Raw genomic sequence first — 20,405 nt, 5'->3', positions numbered from 1 at the left:
AGGTGCCCAATAATTGATAGCTGCTATTAGTAACAATTTCTCTTAATAACTATCAATACTAAGAGGATGTTTAGTATTTTTTATTCTAAGCCCTGTCGTGTTTTCTTTATTAAACCAATCAAAAAATGGGGGGAAAAGGTATGAAACAAGAATAAGGACAGAAGTTGAAGTATTATAAATTGCGATATTGACCCCCATTGGCTTGAAGTCATATTAGTGAATCTTGAAGTATTTTCACATGTAAAAAGGGGGAAATCAAGCAGTGTCTTGAGGAAGTAGGACTGTACTTCATGTTTGCCATTCTTCCCCTTATTTTCATTCTCACTCTCTACTCTCAGGGATCAGAAGGGCTGTACTCAATAGGCAAGCTGTCTTTTGTACCTATATAGCTGGGTGGCCCTAAGCTTTTCTTTTTAATGGCAGCTCCAAATGCCATAAAATTCAAATTTTTGTTTCCCTTAAATGTAGAATTAGAAAATTCAAAACAATTCATAAATTGTGTACTTTAATCTCGGAAAACCAAAAAGTTAGGTGTTTTTATGTATTTCTGTAATTCTACAGATTTTTCAGTGATTTGGATGAAAAATTGAAGGTCTGCATTGGTGACATCCAAGATTGAGGGCCCTGGTTAAGAGTTAGGAACCTTATTACTAAGGGAATTATGTTTTACCTATGCATTTTTTTTTCTCATTGATGCTCTTATGTAGGAAGTTAAAGCTTTAGAAATATGGTTTTTAATCCTACCAATCATTTCTACCATTTTTGTTTACTCTGTTTTTTCTGCTTATTAGATAAGGACAGGAAGCATCCCTAGTTTTGGGGAACTTTTGTTTGCATGCAATCCAGGAAAAAATGTACGCACTTATTTCTAAACATTTAAAAAATAAATTCATATATATGTGTGTATATATTTTTTATTTTTAATTTCTTTCACTAAAGCCTTTAAATTTTGAACCCAAAACAAGCACTTGCTACAGGAGCCCTGCATTGAGTTTAGGTTGCAATAACATTTCCTTATTTTTACTCTTCTTTTTAAACATTTTTGTGTTTCTGAGAGTTGGACTTTGTTTCTTTAGCAGAGAAGTTGGCCACCTCTATGACGCCAGATTTCTAGATAAAAAACCTGAATAATCCCGCTTTTTCCCCACCTGACACACGTGCCTCAGGAGTGCTGATATTACTGCTATGTGAAACATGATGATTAAAATCATTGTTTCATGTCTCAGGCTGCAGATTTTCACATGTTTGAAGGAAGAGTAACGATAAGAACACTTAATCGAAAGTGCTTGATGTGGTCTGCTACTGTTTCAAATATTTCAGGTGCTTTAGTTCATTAAGTAGCCCTTTATTTTATCATCTTTACCCATCACTTGAGCAAAAGCTTTGCGCGCAGTCTGTGTGTTGGTGAGGGGTGCTAAGTTTTGTGGGCCAATGCTTAATTTAGTGAACAATATCTAACAAAAAACAGTATTTTCGAGGAATGCTGTACCTAAACCTAAACCTTAGGTTCCCTCCCTGCCCAGGCAAAGACAATCATAAAGAGGGAGACCAACGGCTTGAATTAAAACTAAACTAGATTGGGGGTGGTGGTGCGGGACGAATGAATCACTTCCAGGAGCACTGGAAAGGGAAATAAAGAAATTTGGGGTAGTGTCTCCAAAACAGGTAAATGGATTCGCCTCGGTCTCTCTCTCCTCCACTCCATTTTACACTGATTTCATGGTCTCCTCTTTGCTGGACGAGCTCAAATACCCCGGGAGCACGCTGTGACCTCCCGTGGTGGGCTTAGGGCCGACACCTGGGGCTGCACCTGGGCCGCATTTCCTCGCCTGCCAGTGGTTTCCTCCACGCCAGGCTTCCGCTCGGCGGCGGTTTCCCATTCATGCTTTTGACAGCCGCGCGGCCGCCCGCGAGCGGAGATCCAAGTGCTCCGTGAACCGGCCCCTGCGCCCCAGGTCGGACCCCGGGCGGGAAGGCCCTACGGCGACGCCGCCCGCTGGTGCTCCGGGGCCAGCCGGCCGGCTTCTCCATAGGTGGCTGCGTTTCCGACTTCGCCCTGGCTCCACTCCGGGGGCTTGACGCGCAAACTTCGCCGGAGCGAGCTGAGAGGGTGGGACCGGCGAGGGGGAGGAGGCGGCGGGAGGCGCCTCCGCTTAAGGGAGCCGGCCGGGCGCCGCCGCTCGGACGGACGCGCGGACGGAAGGGAGGAGCGGGGCCGCCGGGCCCGGCCCGGGGATGCGAGCGGCCTTAGGGTGGGCAGCCCGAGGGCCGGGGGTGCGTCTTGGGCCGCCGCGGCGGGGCGCGGGGCTGGGGCGGAGGCAGCTCGGGGCGCCGGCCTCCGCGCCGGCTCTCCGCGGCGGAGGCAGGCTGGGGACCCTGCGCCGCGGTGACGGGTCGCCGGCGCTTGTCCCCTCCCCCGAGGGGCGCCGGAGTCGAAAGCGAAAGCGAGCCCGCGCAGCGGACTTTGCGCTTGGGGCGGGGGGTGGCCCGGGAGGAGACAAACTGGGGGGCTGGGCGGCTGGGGGCGCTGTCAGCGCGCCCCACCCGGCCCGCGGGCCGCGCACGCCGCCGGAACTCCCCGGCGCCTCCTTAAAAGCGGCCCCCGCGCGACTCTTTCCCCCCCTTTTTTTGTTACATTGTAGGAGCGGAAAGAATGTCGGAGCGGGCCGCGGATGACGTCAGGGGGGAGCCGCGCCGAGCGGCGGCGGCGGCGGGCGGAGCAGCGGCCGCGGCTGCCCGGCAGCAGCAGCAGCAGCAACAGCAGGCTCCGCAGCCCCAGCGGCGGCAGCCGCCGCCGCCGCCGCGGCGCCTACGGCCGGAGGACGGCGGCCCCGGGGCCGCCTCCACCTCGGCCGCCACCGCAATGGCGACCGTCGGGGAGCGCCGGCCCCTGCCCAGTCCCGAAGCGATGCTGGGACAGTCGTGGAATCTGTGGGTCGAAGCTTCCAAACTTCCTGGGAAAGACGGTGAGTGTCCACGCCTTCCTCTTCCCCACCCCCGCTCCGCTCCCCCACACCCGCTCCCCCGTCGTCTGACCCTTCTCCCCTCCCCCGTCCCGTGACCCGCCCCCTCGGGGGTCAGAGATGCTATCGCTCGGTTGGGGAACGCGGAGGTGCCCGCACCTACTCCGTGCGTGCGTGAGCGTGCGTCACACTCCCGGCCACTGACCTGCCTCTCCCCTCCTCCTGTGTGTGTGTATCTCCTAGGGACGGAATTGGACGAAAGTTTCAAGGAGTTTGGGAAAAACCGCGAAGTCATGGGGCTCTGTCGCGAAGGTGAGTCCAGCCCCCTGAAGGAGTTTGTGCAAGCCTAGGGGAAGTATCCCGGCCGGCTAACCAGGGCGGGAGCTCGAGCCCACCTGACCCGCTCCGCCCCCGCACGCGAGGATGCTGTCTGAGGAAGAAGGGGGAGGACTGCGCGTTTGGAAAATCCCGTTTCCGGGGGCTTCTTGTAACGGGGAGCGTCAGGAACCCTTCAGTGGAGGCCTGGCTGGGTGCAGTTTGAGCGGCGCTCGGTGATGAGCGCTGGGGAGCAGCAGTGATTTTAACCCAGATCCCTTCAGGTCTGACCCCCTTATGGAGAAACAAGAGGAGTGGAGGAATTCTCAGCTTCCGAAAGCTTTTTCACGAATGTTTTAGGGGGCTCTGAAAAGGAAACCTTGCCACCTGAAATTTATTGCCGACAATCAAAATGAATTTTGAACTTTAAAAAAGGTGACACTTTACCTGTGCAGCCTATTTCTAGGGGATTTAAGTTACAGAGTTTCATCAAAAGGGTCATCACAACTGAGGAGCTCTTGGTCGGATTTCTTTTTTCTTTTCTTTTTTTTTTTGAGCTGCCAAAATCAGCGAGGCGGTGGGGGTGAAGAATTTTATGTGGTGAAACAAGCCTTTAGTGCTCTTAGCTAGTGAAATCAGAGTCTAATTATTGGTCAGTTTTTTAATAAAACTGGTAGAAGGGTACTCTAGGGAAATAACTGTAGTTAAAAGTGTGCCTCCAAATGAAAGGTCAGGTATCTAGGATCTGTCAGACCTTTACTTCAGATTTTCTTTGTCTGCGAATAGTCACCTTTGCTGTCTAATGCCTCTGCTAGGCCCTGGCACACTGTGGTCAGAAAGGACTTCTGAAGCCCAGTCAATTTTAGGTTCAGTTCAAGCGATTCCTTCAGTAGCAGTATGGACAAGGACTTGAGTGAGCTTTGGTATCCAAAATACTGAGTTTATATTCCCAGTGCAATTTTAATTCTCAGTGTGACCATGTATTTTGGTATAGTTATTGTCAGGGGCCCAAGAATAGGTACAACTTTGGCAAGTGGAATATTTTAAAGTCCAGAGTTGGCCCATTGTTATTCTGTCTCCACAGTTACTTCTTGTTTTTAGTGCCTGTGTTGCCTCCACGTTCACTGTTTTGGTTTTTTTGAACTGGCCATTTGTTGGCCTCTTGGCACTAGGAGGAAGAGTAATACCAGTGGCAGCTCTCTGAGAGCTTCCAATTGGAACAGATTAGAGAGCAAATTAGTTGATTTCTGAGAATGAGAATTGCTGTTTGAGACCGAAGGAAAGAGGGAAAGCACAAGACTTGCTGGCAGTGTTGCAATAGGAAAAATCAGTTGTTAGTCCGGTTTTAGTGTTGAATTGGCAGCCCGCCTGGGCTTAAAAAAATTAAAATCACTAGGTGGTAACTCATAGGAAGCAGTTGGAGTAGAGCTTTAGAGGACCTGACCCGCTCCTGTTCTTAGTTTCTTTCTCTGGGTGTGGATGCATTTCTCATAAAGGGTTTCTAAATCTGTGTGAATACAGGGTGCTAATTATTGGTAATTCCCCTATAGAGGATGAGTAAGTGTATTAGTGTTTCACTGGGCAACTTGGTCTGGATTGAGACCCAACCAAATTTAGTTGCCTGGACCCACTTTTTGCTGTATTTATTATTTTCAGCTGGGACATAGTCATGAGTGGATTTTACCAAGAAGATCTAGGACCTCTTAATTACTTTATTTAGGCACAAAGCGTTCATAGATTATTTGGTTGTGTGTGTTTCTGACCTATCAAATTATTTGTGACTGTTAGAGGCGCCATTTTTTTGTAAGCTGCTCTAATCATTCAGAGGATGCTGAAGCAGCCAGGATGGCTGAACTCTGCCTGCCTGTTTTGAGTAGAGACTGAAGTTTTTCAACTCAGTCAATTCTTGATTCATTTGTGACTTTGTGGATTTTCTGGGACAGTTTAAAAATCCAAGCATAAGGATGTTCAGCACCTAACACAGTGGACCTTTGTTTTTCTAACAAATAGTTCATGTCAGGCTGTTTAAGAAATGAAGATACATTTTTAAACTATCAAATTATTAGACAGTTATCCTTTGTCTTTGGTTGAGATTATCTCCTACCAAGAAAACGTGTTTTGGAATTCAATTTATACTAATTCCTCTTGTCAACAAAGTTAAATTGGAAAGAAATATGTAGATAAATTGATAACATGAATGAAGCACTCAGTCAGAAACTCCTCATCTTGGAGGATATTTAGGAATATTGGCCAGACGTTTTGAATTCTCCAGTTCACAATTGTGCATCTAAGAGTTGGAAACCTGGGTATAAGATTAAGTTGCTTAATGTTGCATTTCACCTTTCAGAATTTAGCTTTCCCCTTTGTAAAAGATGATAACACCTACTTCCCATGGTTGTTATAAGGGTTGACATTAAATTAGATTATGGAAAATGACTTTACACATACTAATTCCTTTCAACCCTTTTAAATGCTGGTAATCTTAGACCTGATCTCCTAATTTGCTATTTGTCAAGGTCAGAGGTTTTTAACCTGGGGCTTGAATGGGCTTCAGGGGGTCATAGTTCCCCTGAAATTGTATGCAAAATAGTATGTATGTCCACTTTCAGGACAAGTGTTCCCAGCTTCTCTTGGATTCTCAAGGATTCTTCACATATCTCTACCCCCAAAATTCAAAACTGCTAAGCTAGGATCCCTGCCCTTTTTTCTTTTTCTCTGTTTTTCTTTTTGCTCCTATAGCTTATTTTGACCAGTTTCCTCATGTGAGACTGCCCAGGGGTCAATGCTTTGGGAGAGGTCGGAACTATAGATTTAGATGGAAGTGAGATTATTTGTGGTTTAGCTAATCCCCCTGTTTTCCTAGTAGCTCAAGTAGGTAAATGTTAGGATAAAATTTCAGTTATCTTTCAGAGGTCAGCCTATTTTTTATCTGCATCCTCACATTTTTATTGCCTTGATTGTTTTATTCTGTAATTTGTAATATTATTTGATGGCACATTTGGTTTTAGTGGAAAAAGATTGATAATACATTTTTAACTTTTTCAAAGACTAAACTCAGAAGAAAATTACCTTTATTTAAAGGTGATTTTTGAAATTGTAGGTTTAACAAAGTAATGTTTAGACAAAATTAATTGGTATGAGTAACTGACTAAGGTTTCCATATTAGTACCTGAAAATGTAGGGAGCCTTAAAAAATAAAAACATTAAATGCCTTAACTTCACAGCAAGTTGAAACAAAATGTAAAGTGTTATTGTGGGAGTCAGCAGTGGAAATATGACGTTTTCTTTGGGAAGTCATTCCTAACTTCTCTTGCGCCCATTTCTTACACAACATCAAAGTACCCAGTACTTTTCCTTACTCCAAACTCTGTATCACCATTTGAAAGTGTGTGTTATGTGACGGCTCTTTTATTAGAGTGCAAGCTCCCAGAGGACAGGCTTCTTACTGACCAAGATATATTGAGCTCCTGCACATTGTTTGTGTTCAGTAAATATTTGCCCCCAAAATGAATGAACTGGGCTACTAGGAAGACTGAAGAGTTCAAATGACCAGTTTTCCATTGTGTTGTGACTCAAAAAAAAGGTACCTGTTCTGTGGTGAGATGCACTTTCTGGCCCCAGGGGAGGCCAGGGACTGTCTTTCAGCATTTCCTGTGTCTCTGTCCTGAGTTTAGCACTCCATTTACACTTTCCAGAAAGAGTGCAGACAGGACACCACCTCTCTTATCTCTGATACTTAGGCAAGGGAGTAGGATGGCAACCTAGAGGATATCCACACTTGGTGACAGTTGACCTCCCTGTCAAAATAACAGGGACATAGTTGAGCCTAGGGCAAGATGGAAGAGAGGTTGGTTGGCATCTACAGGCAGCTAGGTTAAAAAAAAAAAAAAAAGACAGACGAGGAAGATGGGTAGCCTCAGTCAACACGGACTGAGTCAACATAACAATACCACCTTTTTCTTTCCTAGGGAAAAAAAATTGTTCATAGTGAGTTAACTGAAAACAAATTAGGTATTGGTGCCAAAGACGATTAAAGTAACTACGTTATAGACATAAAACTTTCTCTCTGAAGTAAAGAGCACTTCTGTTTTTCTCTAGGGTTTCTCTTATGTTTTTCCCCCCAACTTTTCCTTTGGACAATTTGAAATGTACAAATATAGAGACAGTATTTTAATGAGCCTCCTTATATCTTTCCTACAGCTTAAACAGCTAATGAGTCCCTTCCCCATCTTGCTTCATCTCTACTGAACTCCCCACATGTCCCAGACATCATATTTCTTTTGGTTTCCTTTTTTATGCTTGCACGGACTTAAGCTTGTCTCCTGCAAAATGGAGCCTTCCTGTACTCTGCGCCTTCTTTTGAGGCAAGCCCAGCTGCCATTTGTGATCCCCTCCATGAGTGTGTAAGGGTTCTGCAGGTGGCAGGGCTTGCCGTTGGCCGACATCTCAAGCAGAGACCGAAACTAAGCCTCAGACAGGAGTCAGTGCGATCCAAGTTCAGAATCGCATTAGCATACATTTAAGGAGCATTCGGATGATTTGGTTGCAGATCACCCACACCTGACACTCCCTGGATGAGTGCTAGGGCTGCAGTAGGCATTGTCCTTGCTGACAGTTCCTGTTTGTAACTTTCTACCTGTAAAGTCGGCGCTAACCCAGGAGTGAGAGCCCCAGTAGACCTAGAGAGACACTCCTAAGGAAAGATTCTTTCCCCTGAGTGTGGCTCCTTAGCTATTTTACCGCAAACTGCACTCTAGCTGAGAATGCTTTCTACATTGTTGAATGGTTGAAATAAAAACTTTCGAAAGAAGACGATCAGTTCATGACCTGTGGGAAAATATGTAAAATTCAGCTGTCAGAGTCCATGAGTAAAGTTTCATTGGAACATAGCCACAGCCCTTCATCTACTGACTGTCTGTGGCTGCTTTCTCCATGCAGTGAACCGTGGAGCTGAGTTAGGTGCGACTGAGACCATACATGCCACTAAATTCACCATCCGACTCTACGGAAAAAGTTTGCCATCCCTGTTTTAATGGGTTTCTTGGTTAATGAAGGGCCATTCTTTCTGCAGAATGTGATTCTACTAGAACTTTCTGTTTTGAGGGGGAGAATCTTCAAAATAGTAAAAACCACTATTAAACCCAAAGTTAATTCAACATTGAAGAAATATGTTGAGCTAGAAGGAGATACATGTGAGAGTATAAGGGTTTGTGTAAAAAGGTTCCTATTTTTGTCACTTTTTTCATTCCCTGCCACTTTTCTAGGGCATATACCTGTTTCTGGGCAATGCAAATATAGAACATCAACAGAGCTGTTACTGTCCCAGCTTCCCAGAGCCTTTGACTGTGAGGATGGGGCTTGGCTTCTGTTAAGCTCCTGTATAGTATGTAAATCCTCAGGAGAAGGAATCTAGAACTTTCATGGAATTTTCTTCAAAAGGGTACCTGACACAGATTCTTGAGAATTTCTGCCCTTGAGTTGGATTAGAGAAGCTGAAGCCCTGTTGGAGGCCTTGGAACTTGACTTACAAGGCAGATTCACCAGGAAACACATCTACATTTTGGTTTATAAAGAGGGCATACTGAATCCTTTGATCTCTCATCTTTGATTTTGTGCTTGCTGGGAAGTGTCACACCTGGCACAGTCCATGCTGAATTCTTCAACCCACAAGGCTTCTCAGTAAAGGAAACCATGCACGTTTCTTGTAGTAGCAAGGGGCTTCCAAGCTGAATGTACTCCATTTACAGTTTTGATTGGTTCTTGTGAACTCTGATCTCAGGAGGGAAGCATGGGGAATTTATGCCTCATTATTGAGTATGACCTACATGTTATGCGGTCTGCTTTTTCCCTTATAACAACATCCTGCTTCCTCCTGTCCACATCTCACGATATTCCTACATGTATGTGGACAGCTCAAGTTCAGTGAGAACCTTTACTCTTTGTCAGCATAGGTTTTACCTTATGTATTCTTCACAGCTGTCGTATGATCTAGGTATTACCATTATCCCCATTTTACAGATGAGGAAACAGGCCCAGAGAAGTGAGATTACCTCACCAAGAACACAAAGCATGTAAGAGACCCTGGAACCCATATCTGCCTAACTCCACAGCTCACATGCTTAACCGTCTGCTGTGCTGAGCTCATTCCAGAATGTGCACCTGCTTTTCATGAGCCGGAACAGGTTGCTGTGACCTTTGTTTTCCTTATCTTTGGTTAGAAATACTGACTTTAAAAAAAAAAAAATTTTTTTTTTCTTTAAGTAAAGAGATAAAGAGCCCTTTCTTTGGTGTGCTTTACAGCAGTCTATATGCTGTATTTAGCAGTTCTTTCGTAAAATCTTTTTTTGAGGGGGAGGGGAAGTATGCACAGTTTGCATTAGAAGTAATTGGCTTTTAAAAAAAGATTTAAATGAAAGCTAAAGTTGCAGTGGATAGCAAACACAATCATGTGGGATTTGTACCATTAAAAAAAAATCCTTTAAAAAAAAGAAGTGAAATTCCACTGTTTAAATAGCATTTCAGTGCAAGATTGCTTTTAATCACATTGATATTCAAAGTTTATGGCAGTATTTTTAATAAATGTGCTCCTCTGATTATTAAAGTATTTTTTCATTGAAGTTCTAAGAAGAAAAAGAAGCCTGTTAGTAGACTTAACAGTTGGAGTTACTGTACTTTTGAGAGGAAGGCAGAAGATTACATTTATATTCATCTTGTACAGCAGGGATTATTATAAATGAGCAGAAGAAGGAGAAGAATGATTTTTGCATTTCAGGCATTTATAACGTAAAACTAGATGAAGTATTCTTGTTCCTCTTTGTGATAAAGGCCCTGCTAACATCAAATACTTTTTCTCTTGTATGTAAGCTTATGGCAAGGAGAAAGTAATAGTTCATTATCAATTAGACTCATAATCTTAAAAACAGAAAATATTCCCATCCCAGGTTATACAGATGTTTTCCACAATCCTGAACTCCAGTGAGGCAGTTTGAAAAAAAAACAAAAACAAAGAATGCGTTTAACCAGTGGTCCCAGGCTTTTATATTTCAAACCAGAAAGTTTCTTAAATAAATTGGGGACCAAACAAAGGGTTGCTAGCATTTTATAATGTATATAATTAGACATTATAACATATAATTCTTATCATCATAAAAATGTGAGGGCCATTGTTTTAGAATAAAGGACAATCCTTTAAATTTGAAGAAAGTTTAGGTTTGGGAAGGACTCATTGCATTGTCCTTATTTTTCACATTTCCTTGTGGACTTTTTGGAGATCAGTGTGTATTTTGGTGTTTGATAATCACTGCTTTAAATCAGCTTCCCTGAGTGTCTGTCTTGTAACCCTAGTAGGTGTTATGCAGAAAACGGGGTTCCATTTTCTAAGTTTGCAAAAGATAACTTTAAATACAGGCTATACTGAGAACTCCAGTTCTGGAGTTAAACAAACCTGGGTTCAAATCGCAGCTCTAGTAGGTGAGTAACTTGAGAAAGATTTACATAGCTTTGCTAAGCCTCAGTTGACTTAGCTGTGCAATGGGAATCGTAGTACAGTAGTACCTCATAGTGACCGGGAGAATGAAATGGTATAATACGGTTTCAGCCTTTCGTATAATGTCTGGAAGAGCAACTGTTCAATAAACGTTACTTGCTAATTTTATTATTTTTGTCAATCATGAAAATGCAGTGACACGAGCGTGCCTCTAATCAAGTGGTTTGCTAGGACTCTCGGGAGCAACAGGAAGTGAAATGCCAGTTTTCCTTTTGCAGGCAATTTGTAGGCAGGGAGGGGACACCTCAGTGTGCTCAGGACAACAGAGCATAGCAAACGTACCCAAGCTCCCAGCTTTCACAGACTGTAGTGAAAATGAGAAGGGGGAGTTGACATTGCTTGTTTCCTCCTTTAGTCAGTCTCTAGACTTGCAGAGGGAAGCCCAGTGTGGGGATTGACTTTCCCCTGCTTGTACAGAGTTGCACTTGCTCCTCTCCTGGAAGCCTGTAGTTTGTGTTTCTTAGAATGTTTTACAAAGCTCTTTTTCTGGGCAAGAAAGGTAAATTACAGCCACCAGAATAAAGTCATCCTCACTAAGTTGGGAAATGGGTCAGAAATAACTGAGGCTACTATTTTATGATTTTATGTATGTGTGGTGGTAGTCACGGGGTTTTCTGCTTGATGAGGGAATTTTAAAAATTGCCTTTTCAATTCTAGGAAATTTCCATTTAAATTTGAAGCAGTTCTCCATTTAAATGACCTTGTTCTCTTTGGAAACTATATAGACAGATATGTTTCAATGGAAAAAAATTGTTATTGAAGTTAGTACATATTCATTGTAAAGATTCTGCTAATAATTTCTAATTTCTAATTTTTTCCCTACTAATGGTAGTATGTAGCCATCATTCTCTGTAATCCCACTCTAGGCCAATTCTGAGTCTTCAGTTACAGGATTTGGACTTAGGGCAATTCATACCTGATCAGGGACACCCATGTAACTACCTTGGGCGCTTACTGACAGGCAGGACTCATATTTGCCAGCCTGGTCATTTCACTTCCTGTCAAGGTCCAGACTCTGTCCTTCAGCAGGCCTCAGAATATTTTGTCCAGCCATGATTCCTGCCTTGAGAATCCTCTGGCTGTTTTGCCTTTGTTCATTTGCTTTTATCCCACAGACATTTCACAGGCACATTCTCTGTGCCTCTTGTGGGGTTAGAGTCCAAGGGTATAACTGCAAACAAGAAGGCACAGTCCTGTCTGGCAGTTGGTTAGCAAGTGTTGATGGAGTTACCCACTAAGTGCCAGGTTCTCTTGTGGGTGTTGGGATAGGGTGACACAAGTTAGAAAGAGCCCCTGCCCTTCCGTGAAGCGAGACACAATAAATACACAAACATTTTTGAAGGACATTGTGTGCTGTAAAGTCAATAAAGTAGGCTAATGAGTTGGCGGTGGAGGAGGGGGGGTTCAAGCTAACATGATCAAGGACGGCTTATCTGAGCTTTAACATTTGAACTGAGATGGGAATGGTGAGAAGGAAGTGGCCACTGGATCATGTGGAAGAAGGCGAAAGAGTGTTCCAGGCAGAAGGGAAAAGCAAGTATGCGGCCTCTGAGGTGGGCATGGAGCAGGGTGGAGGGAGATGAGGCTAACAAAGGTCAGATAACAGAGGCCAAGGTTAGGAATTTGGGTTTATCCGAAGTGTAATGAGAGCCTACTGGGGGGTAGTAGCTTCAGCAGGGAGTGGCCTGGTCTAATTTGTGATGTGTAAGACCACTGGCTATTGGATGGTGGATGGACTGGGGCGAGGGTATAGGGACCAGTCAACTAGGTGAGAGGTGATAGTGGCTAGATCCTGGTGATGGCGCTGGCAAGGCAGAAAGGCTGTCCTCTTAAGGATGTATTTTGGAGGTGGAGTTGGTTTTTTTTTTTTTTTTTTGGAGTGTAGTTGTTTTACATTGCTGTGTCAGTTTCTGCTGTGCAGCAAAGTGAATCAGCCATACGTATATATGTCCCCTCTTTTCTGGATTTCCTTCCTGTTTAGGTCACCACAGAGCACTAAGTGGAGTTCTCTGTGCTCTACAGAAGGTTCTCATTCGTTCTCTGTTTTATACATCGTAGTGTGTATCTGTCAATCCCAGAGTCTCCCAGTTCATCCCAGCCCCCTCCCTTTTCCCCTTGGTGTCCATACATTTGTTCTCTACGTCTGTGTCTCTGTTTCTGCTTTGCAAATAAGATCATCTGTACCATTTTTCTGGATTCCACACATATGCGTTAATATACGATATTTGTTTTTCTCTTTCTGACTTACTTCACTCCATATGACAGACTCTGGGTCCATCCACCTCTCTGCAAATGACCTAGTTTCGTTCCTTTTTTTTTTTTCTTCGTTCCTTTTTATGGCTAATATTCCATAGTATATATGTACCGCATCTTCTTTGTCCATTCATCTGTTGATGGACATTTAGGTTGCTTCCATGTCTTGGCTATTGTAAATAGTGCTGCAGTGAACATTGGGGTGCATGTATCTCTTGGAATTATGGTTTTCTCCGGGTATATGCGTAGAGGAGTGGGATTGCTGGGTCATATGGTAGTTCTATTTTTAGTTTTTTAAGGAACCTCCATTCTGTTCTCTACAGTGGCTGTATCAATTTACATTCCCACCAACAGTGTAAGAGGGTTCCCTTTTCTCTACACCCTGGAGTTGATGATTTAGTGAAGAATTGAATGTGGATGAGGGAGAGAAGTATGGATTGGAATCTAAGGCTTGAGCAGCTGAGTCGTACCATCTAATGAGCTGAGGAATGGTGGAAAATCAGGAGACTCAGGGTCAGGAGCTGTGTTTTTGGCCACACTGTGCATCCTCATACAGCAGTTGAATATAGAGCCCGGAGCTAGTGGAGCAGCCTGGGTTGGAGGCACTGGATGAGTCTGTGTCATCACTGTACAGAGGGCATGGAAAGCTGGGAGACAGGTGAGTTCCTCTCAGGTGTGAGTGTCAGTAAAGAAAAGAAGGGAGCCAGTGGCTGAGCCCTCATTAAGGGGGTGCGTGGGTGAGGGGGAATCAGCAGGAGGGGTGAGGAGTCACCAGTGAGGGGGGAGGGAAACCAGGTGAGTGTGGTGGTGGAGGATTCCAGAGAAGAAACACAGTAAGTGAGGAGTGATGGCTCGTGTCCTGTGCTGCTGTGAAATAGAGTAAAGCCAAGCCAGGGAATTGATCTCTGGCTGTGGCAGTGTGGAGGTCGTTAGTGACCTTAATCAGGAGAGTCAGGGAGGCAGATGCCTGATTGGAGGGGAGCTATATGACCAGAGCTGGAGAAGTGGAGAGGGCAAGTGGGGGCAGGTCTTCAGGGGGTTTTGCTTTAAAGAGAATGGAGAAATGAGTTAAAAGCAGGATGGGGGCATAGAAAAAGGCAATAAAGGGAAGGTGTGTTTTGTTTCGTTTCATGTTATTTATTTTGGATAGTATTAGGGCACATTTGTCTGCCACTGGAAATGATCCAGGAGTGAAAGGTAATTGATCACATGTGAGAAAATGGATTATCACGAGGATAATACCTTGTGATGGGAAAAGGCCATGGGATCACAGCCCAGGTGGATGGGTCAGTTCTGGGTTGAATCAGAGACTTTATTCTGTTGTAATGAGAGGAGGAGCATGTGGATCAGTTGCAGGTAGGGATGTGGAATTGTGGGAAGATAAGGTAGGGAGTTCTTTCCTGTCATTTCTGTGACGTAAAAGAGAACGTAGGAGGTTATCAGTTGAGTGTGGGTAGGAAGAAGAATTTTGTATGGCTTTTTCTTAAAGTATCTAGACAGGGCTGATGGGAAGGTGTTACCCAAGTAAATGGGCAGTTATGTAGCCTTTAGAAGCCTCCCATGGTGCTTAGAAGAAAATCGAAACTTCCTGGCAAGACCTGTGAGGCCTTGGATGGGTGGGAGTGTGAGCCCAGAAAATCAGGGATCTCAACAACTTGAGGGAGAGTAAAGTCAGAGCTCGGAGTGGGGAAGCAGTGGTCAGGCAAGGAAGGCTTCCTGGAGGCGGTGAAGGGGAGAGTTGGAGCTTTTGTTAAGCCACGAAGGAGGAGTTAGCTGGTGTGGTATGGGAGCAGCCTCTGCGGTGGGGGCATATCTAGGGGGTGGGGGAGCCTGGAACTTGGCTGCAGTCCTGGAAGGTGAGGGCTGGAGGGCAGGAGGTGGAGCTCTCCATGCACCAGGAGGGAAGTCATCCTGAAAAGAGGTCTGTACTTTGTCCAGAGGGTGGGCTCTGAAAGGTTGCCATGGTAGTAATATGGATGTTGAATTAGCAGTGGCTGAGGTAGAAGCTGAAGGCCAGTGGGGCCTGTAGCCTACCTCCTTATGTGAAATCCTCAGGGGTATAGGTAATCATAAGCTGAGGAAATGAGGTTTCAAAATATAGCTTTAAAATCTAAGGGGGATAGTTTCTCCCTCATAACACACTTCATTGGTGTCTGTTTCTTTGTGTTCAGTCATTGATTCATTGATTCAGTGCGTATTAATTGAGCACCTACTTTGAGCTAGGTATTGTTCTAATTTTCAGAAAAACAGCAAACAGTCTAGAGCTGCCCTCACAGAGTTTCTATTTTTGTGGGCGAGAGGCAGCAACTTAAAAAAAAAAAGTGAAATATAGGACTTCTCTGGTGGTGCAGTGGTTGAGAGTCCGCCTGCCGATGGAGGGGACACGGGTTCGTGCCCCGGTCCGGGAAGATCCCACATGCCGCGGAGCGGCTGGGCCCGTGAGCCATGGCCGCTGAGCCTGCGCGTCCGGAGCCTGTGCTCCACAACGGGAGAGGCCACAGCAGTGAGAGGCCCGTGTACTGGGAAAAAAAAAAAAAAAAAAGTGAAATATATATACGGTAGTTGCTGATGGGTGGTCTGGAGAAGGATTAAGTTGGAGGGGTACAATTTAAAATAGAGTAGAAGGAGGTCTCTGAACGAGACTTGCAGGGTGTGAAGGTGTGAGCCATGTGGATATGGTGGACAAACCTTGGGCAGAAGGAACAGAGAATCCAAAGGCTGTGGCAGGAGAAGGTCCTGGAGGGCTCCAAGAACAGCAGGGGGTCAGGGGGACTGGTGGAGCTTGAGTAAGGGGAGTGTAGCAGCAGAAGTTAGCTGCTGAGGGCTTGGGAGGGAGTTGGGGAGGCAGATCACTTAAGGGCCTCGTAGCCCATTGAAAATCCAAATCCCTTCACTGCGACCCACAGACCCTGCTTGGTCTGGCCTCTGCCAGGCCAGCCAGCATCCCCTTCTGTTTTCCCCTGGGCCTCAGGCATGCGGGCTCCTTCCAGTTGTTCTTGCAGGCTGGGCTCTTCCCCTCTTCTGAACCCTTGCATGGGCTCTTCCCTCTCTCTCTGCCCCCCACCCCTTCCTTCAAGTCAGGCGTCACCTTCTTTTTTTTTTTTTTTTTTTTAATATTTATTTATTTAGCTGCACCGGGTCTTAGTTTAGGCACGCAGGATTTTCATTGCGGCATGCGGGATCTAGTTCCCTGACCAGGGATCAGACCTGGGCTCCCTGCATTGGGAATGGAGAGTCTTATCCACTGGACCACCAGGGAAGTCCCGGGGGCGTCACCTTCTTGAAGGAGTCCTCCACATCTCTATAGGTTCATAGCCCTTTTCAAAAACTATGTTAGTATCTTGTGTTGATATAAAGCAAGCCATCACCAGTACTAAGATAGATCGTTACTGCTAGATTTGGGGTATAAATGCTGGGTGGAAGGAATTATCACAGCAAGTTTTTACATAACTTTCGGCTAAATTTGCAAATTTGACCTAGAGGGGAAAACCAATATAGAATAGCCACTAATGATATTCTTTGGCCCCTGGTTGATAGTGTTGACTGCAATAACATTCATTCCCCTGTTGATTATAAAGTTTGATAGGCCATTGTTCATCTTTATTCCCAGTGTTCCAGCACCCTCTTTTTGGTTGAGTAACAGTATGCTGTGAAGAGAGAAATGGTTTTGGTTTTAGAATAACTGGTTATGTACGAATAAATGACACTGTGCCCGAATCCTCCTGTTACATCACTGGGGTTTTCTTTCCCAAGATGAACTCTGTGCTTTTTTCAGTCTCTGAATAGGAAATTTATTTTCTGCCTTCCCTTTATTCCTGTTTCTAGGCCTTTTTCTGTCTCTCTGATGCACCACTGTACTCAGGACAGACTCAGAGTTTACTGTAGACTTTGTGTGCTACACTTTCTATTCCTCTTATCTCACTTAGCACCATGTCTCATGAGCTTTTCATTGTTAACTGGCAGCTGCAGTGGCTATTTCTCTAAAAGATCTTGTGTTCGGTAGATGTTTTCTTAAAAGCTGGTGGCTGTTGCTGAGAATAATCTGTGTTGTGTGAGTTTATAATCTATCCATGAATCATAACCTTGTCATTGAAGAAAGAGTTATGGCAGGATAACAAATAAAATAACTGATTTTTTTATAATCTAAAAACCAAACCATCCAGATAGATTAATAAAGTTGGTAAACTCTAGTATTCATTAAATGCTGGGTAAAGTTGGGAAGCACTAATATGCAGCAATTTCTTGTAGAAATGTCACAAAAATTCTTGTTTTTCCTCACTAGTAATTCTGAAATAAAAAGAGCTCCTTAAAAACAAGAATTTGATAGATGGTGTTCAAGAATTAAGAAAACATGTCAAATCCTGATAGCTATGTGGTTTGCATACCGATTTTATTTGAATGGCAAAATGCGTTTGAAAAGTGTTTGAGAACTTGAAAAACTCTTGAAAATTCTAATCACTAATTTTTACTATCTCACTCACCAAACCACGTCCTGGTTGATATTAAGTAGCTCAGTTGATTGATACGAACTCATTCTTTTTTTCCCCCATCTCTGTCTTGCTGGTGGTGCTTCCCCAAAAGGGAAATAGGTTACAACAACAAAACTTTGTGTCACATATTTTTTCTCTGCTCTGGTCGTGTTGCGTTACGGTGGTCTTGCCTACGTGTGCCATGGTTGGCACAAGGCAAATGGGAGTTGGCTTGAAGGCCAGGCAGCCTGCTCTTCCTGGCCACAGAGCCCCTCATAGCATCCCAGCTGCTCTGCACACAGTGGGCTTACACAGCCTGTTGTCAGTGAAGTGACTGACAAGTAGTGGAGAGATGACCTAGTGGCTCCCTGTTCATCCACGGGAGCTGGGAATTACTGGTTCAGGAGCCTTTGGCAGGAATCTAGAGTTTTGAAATGGTTATGACTAAATTTGTCATAATTTGGGTTTCTTTTTTTTTATACAGGAAAAATAGGTCTTAATGTATATTTTAATGGCTTTCAAATAGTGCTGATTAGTTTGAGAGGTCAGACTTCAGTGCTTGATTTTGGTAAAATTTAGCAGCCCCTGTTCAGAGACAGCTTTTCCTTCCATTTAAAAAGATAACAAGTTTTTTATTTTTATTCTCAAATCCCCAGGAAATTTTAAGTGCTGTCAGTTTTATGAAAAGGTAATTAAGGAGCGAGTAGGGAATATGTCTTTTGAGCAGTTGGTTTGGCATCATCACTCAAGTTCTTATTTGCCTGATGAACATATCTCGTAGTAAGATCCCTCTGTATGCAGCCCTCCACATCTTTCCCTGGAAGGCCTTGGCCAGGATTATGTCTATATGTGGGCACTGTCAAAGGAAGAGAGGAGCCAGAGTGGAAGAAGAGCCACCTGATCTTTTTCAAGCCCACAGTTTAAAATTTGGGGTGGTTCTAACACACCCCTGTTGCTTCAGGATTTTTGTACCAACTTCTAAGGCCCTAGGCAGGGGGCTGCTTCTGTGGAGACATAGTAAGAGCTTGCACGTTCATTTTGTTGAGTCTGGCTACTGAGTGCTGTACGAGGCGTGGAGAGTGGAGCAGTGCCGTTACAAAGAACTGCTAGGAGTTAAAGTGAAACAGGGGTCTAGAAGAGCTCGGAAATCAATGGAATGTATGGCAGAAGTTTCCACTGCTAATGTTCTTACCATGATTTACTTGTAAGCAGCCCCTGAAAAAGTGGAGGGGAAAACATGAAGCTTAATTACTCAAAATTGTAACTGAGCTCTGACAAAGGTTTGGTGAGTGGTAGCTATGGATACCCATGTGTGGAATTGGTGCTTATAGGATGTCTGGCTTTTTGACTAGGGTGTCAGGAAGGAGGAGTCCCTGAAGACCAGAGAGGGCGCTCGTGGACTTTCTCTTACTACAGAAAACAAGCCTCCTCCCTGGCCTGTGAGGCCACTGACCGACCCACCCGGTCAGGGTTCCCTCTTCCTTACAGCCTTTTTACCTTCTCTTCAGAAAAAAAGTACATCGTTGCCATCTCTTTTTTTTTTACTTTGTTTCCAACACTCTTGGCTGTGTATCTTCGGTTTAGGTAGTCTCCTTTGTATAACCACACCTTCTTTAAATTGACCCCCTACCCCTCTAAGTCTTATTTCAGGAAAATAATTCACATTAAATCCTGCTTTCTTTTAACGTCTCTCATCTTATGTCATGACGTGGGTGATGGATGTAAATAGTGACTGCGGTAAACCTGTGTCAGAGGGAAGAAAATCCTTGAATGTAGAAGTGGAAACAGATACATGAAGAACTAATACGTGGGCTTTGGAATCAGGGGTTCTCAAACTTGAGCAGTGCACAGTCTTTGAACCCCTTCATAGATTTATGCAAAATATTGTCTGTATTTGCATAAGTACAATTTTCTAGGGGGAGACAATATACATTTCAGCAGATGTTCAAAGGCCTTCATGATCCAGTAGTTATAGTGTTCAGTACTACCAGTGAAGGTACCCAGAGTCTTTTTATAAGATCTTAGCAAGGCTCCAGTATTATTGTATTTGTAGTTAAAGCAGGTTTTGTGTTCCAGTTGCCATATTCAAGATACATATTTTTAAAATTTCCTATTGGGTTTCTAGATTTTTTGTTTTGCTTATTAATGCTTTCACAGCAGTATTGTTTTCTATAGTTTTCATTAAAAAACATAGTATTCTGGCTACATTAAAGGTTACGAGTCTTAAGTGGGCCACCTGAGAAGATGGCCATGTTTTTCATAGTAATACCTTGTGGACCTGTGTCATTTCAGATAGACAGATATAAATCCTGCCTGAAGTTGTTAACTGCACCTGTTTATAACTCAAGGGCAAGTGAGGGACAGACTTGAGGACATGAAGTGGCAGCCTGGGTGACCTTTGTGAAATTCACACCTAATAGTGTTATTTGCTGAACGACTTCACTCATTCCCCTTGCCCTTAGGGTGAAGCTAAAACTACTTACTGTGGCTGCTGGATAAGGTTCTATTTGCCTGAGGCCACCCCAGCCTCTCAGCTCCTTAGCTCCTCCCTCCAGGTTCTGTGCTGTCACTGGGTAGGGACACTGCCCCCTTTGCCCAGACACCCTTTCCCTCTCCTGCTTCCTTCTTTCCCCTAACTCTCTTCCCCAACAGAAGGAAAACTGACCTTCATCTCTCAGGTCCAGGCTTCAGCATCAGTTCTTCTGGGCAGCCCACCTGGGCCCCTGGGCCGGCTTTATGTCTGCATTGTGCTTTCTGTGTTAATCCACAGGACATCTCCCCACGTCATTGTGTATAGCTCTGCCTAGGTTTGTTTAAACTATTGCACAGTGTTTTGTATTATGAATATAGTATGGTTGT

The 20,405-nt window shown here is 44.3% G+C and overlaps 1 protein-coding gene across 1 annotated transcript in view; it reads left to right on the top strand.

Moving 5' to 3' along the window:
- Positions 1–2,653: 2,653 nt before the first annotated feature.
- ATXN7 (ataxin 7) overlaps positions 2,654–20,405 on the top strand; it is a gene marked incomplete at both ends in the record, with an annotated part of 86,154 nt that continues 68,402 nt past the window's right edge. Inside the window, 2 exon segments of the mRNA XM_079712119.1 lie at positions 2,654–2,966; positions 3,207–3,275. Of these exon segments, the coding sequence (XP_079568245.1) occupies positions 2,654–2,966; positions 3,207–3,275 (382 nt within the window).

The sequence above is a fragment of the Hyperoodon ampullatus genome (genome assembly GCF_949752795.1).
Source record: "Hyperoodon ampullatus genome assembly, chromosome: 10".
Classification (NCBI taxonomy): Eukaryota; Metazoa; Chordata; class Mammalia; order Artiodactyla; family Ziphiidae; genus Hyperoodon; species Hyperoodon ampullatus.
The sequence above is the reverse complement of the archived record's forward strand: the minus strand, read 5'-3'. Positions and strand labels throughout refer to the sequence as shown.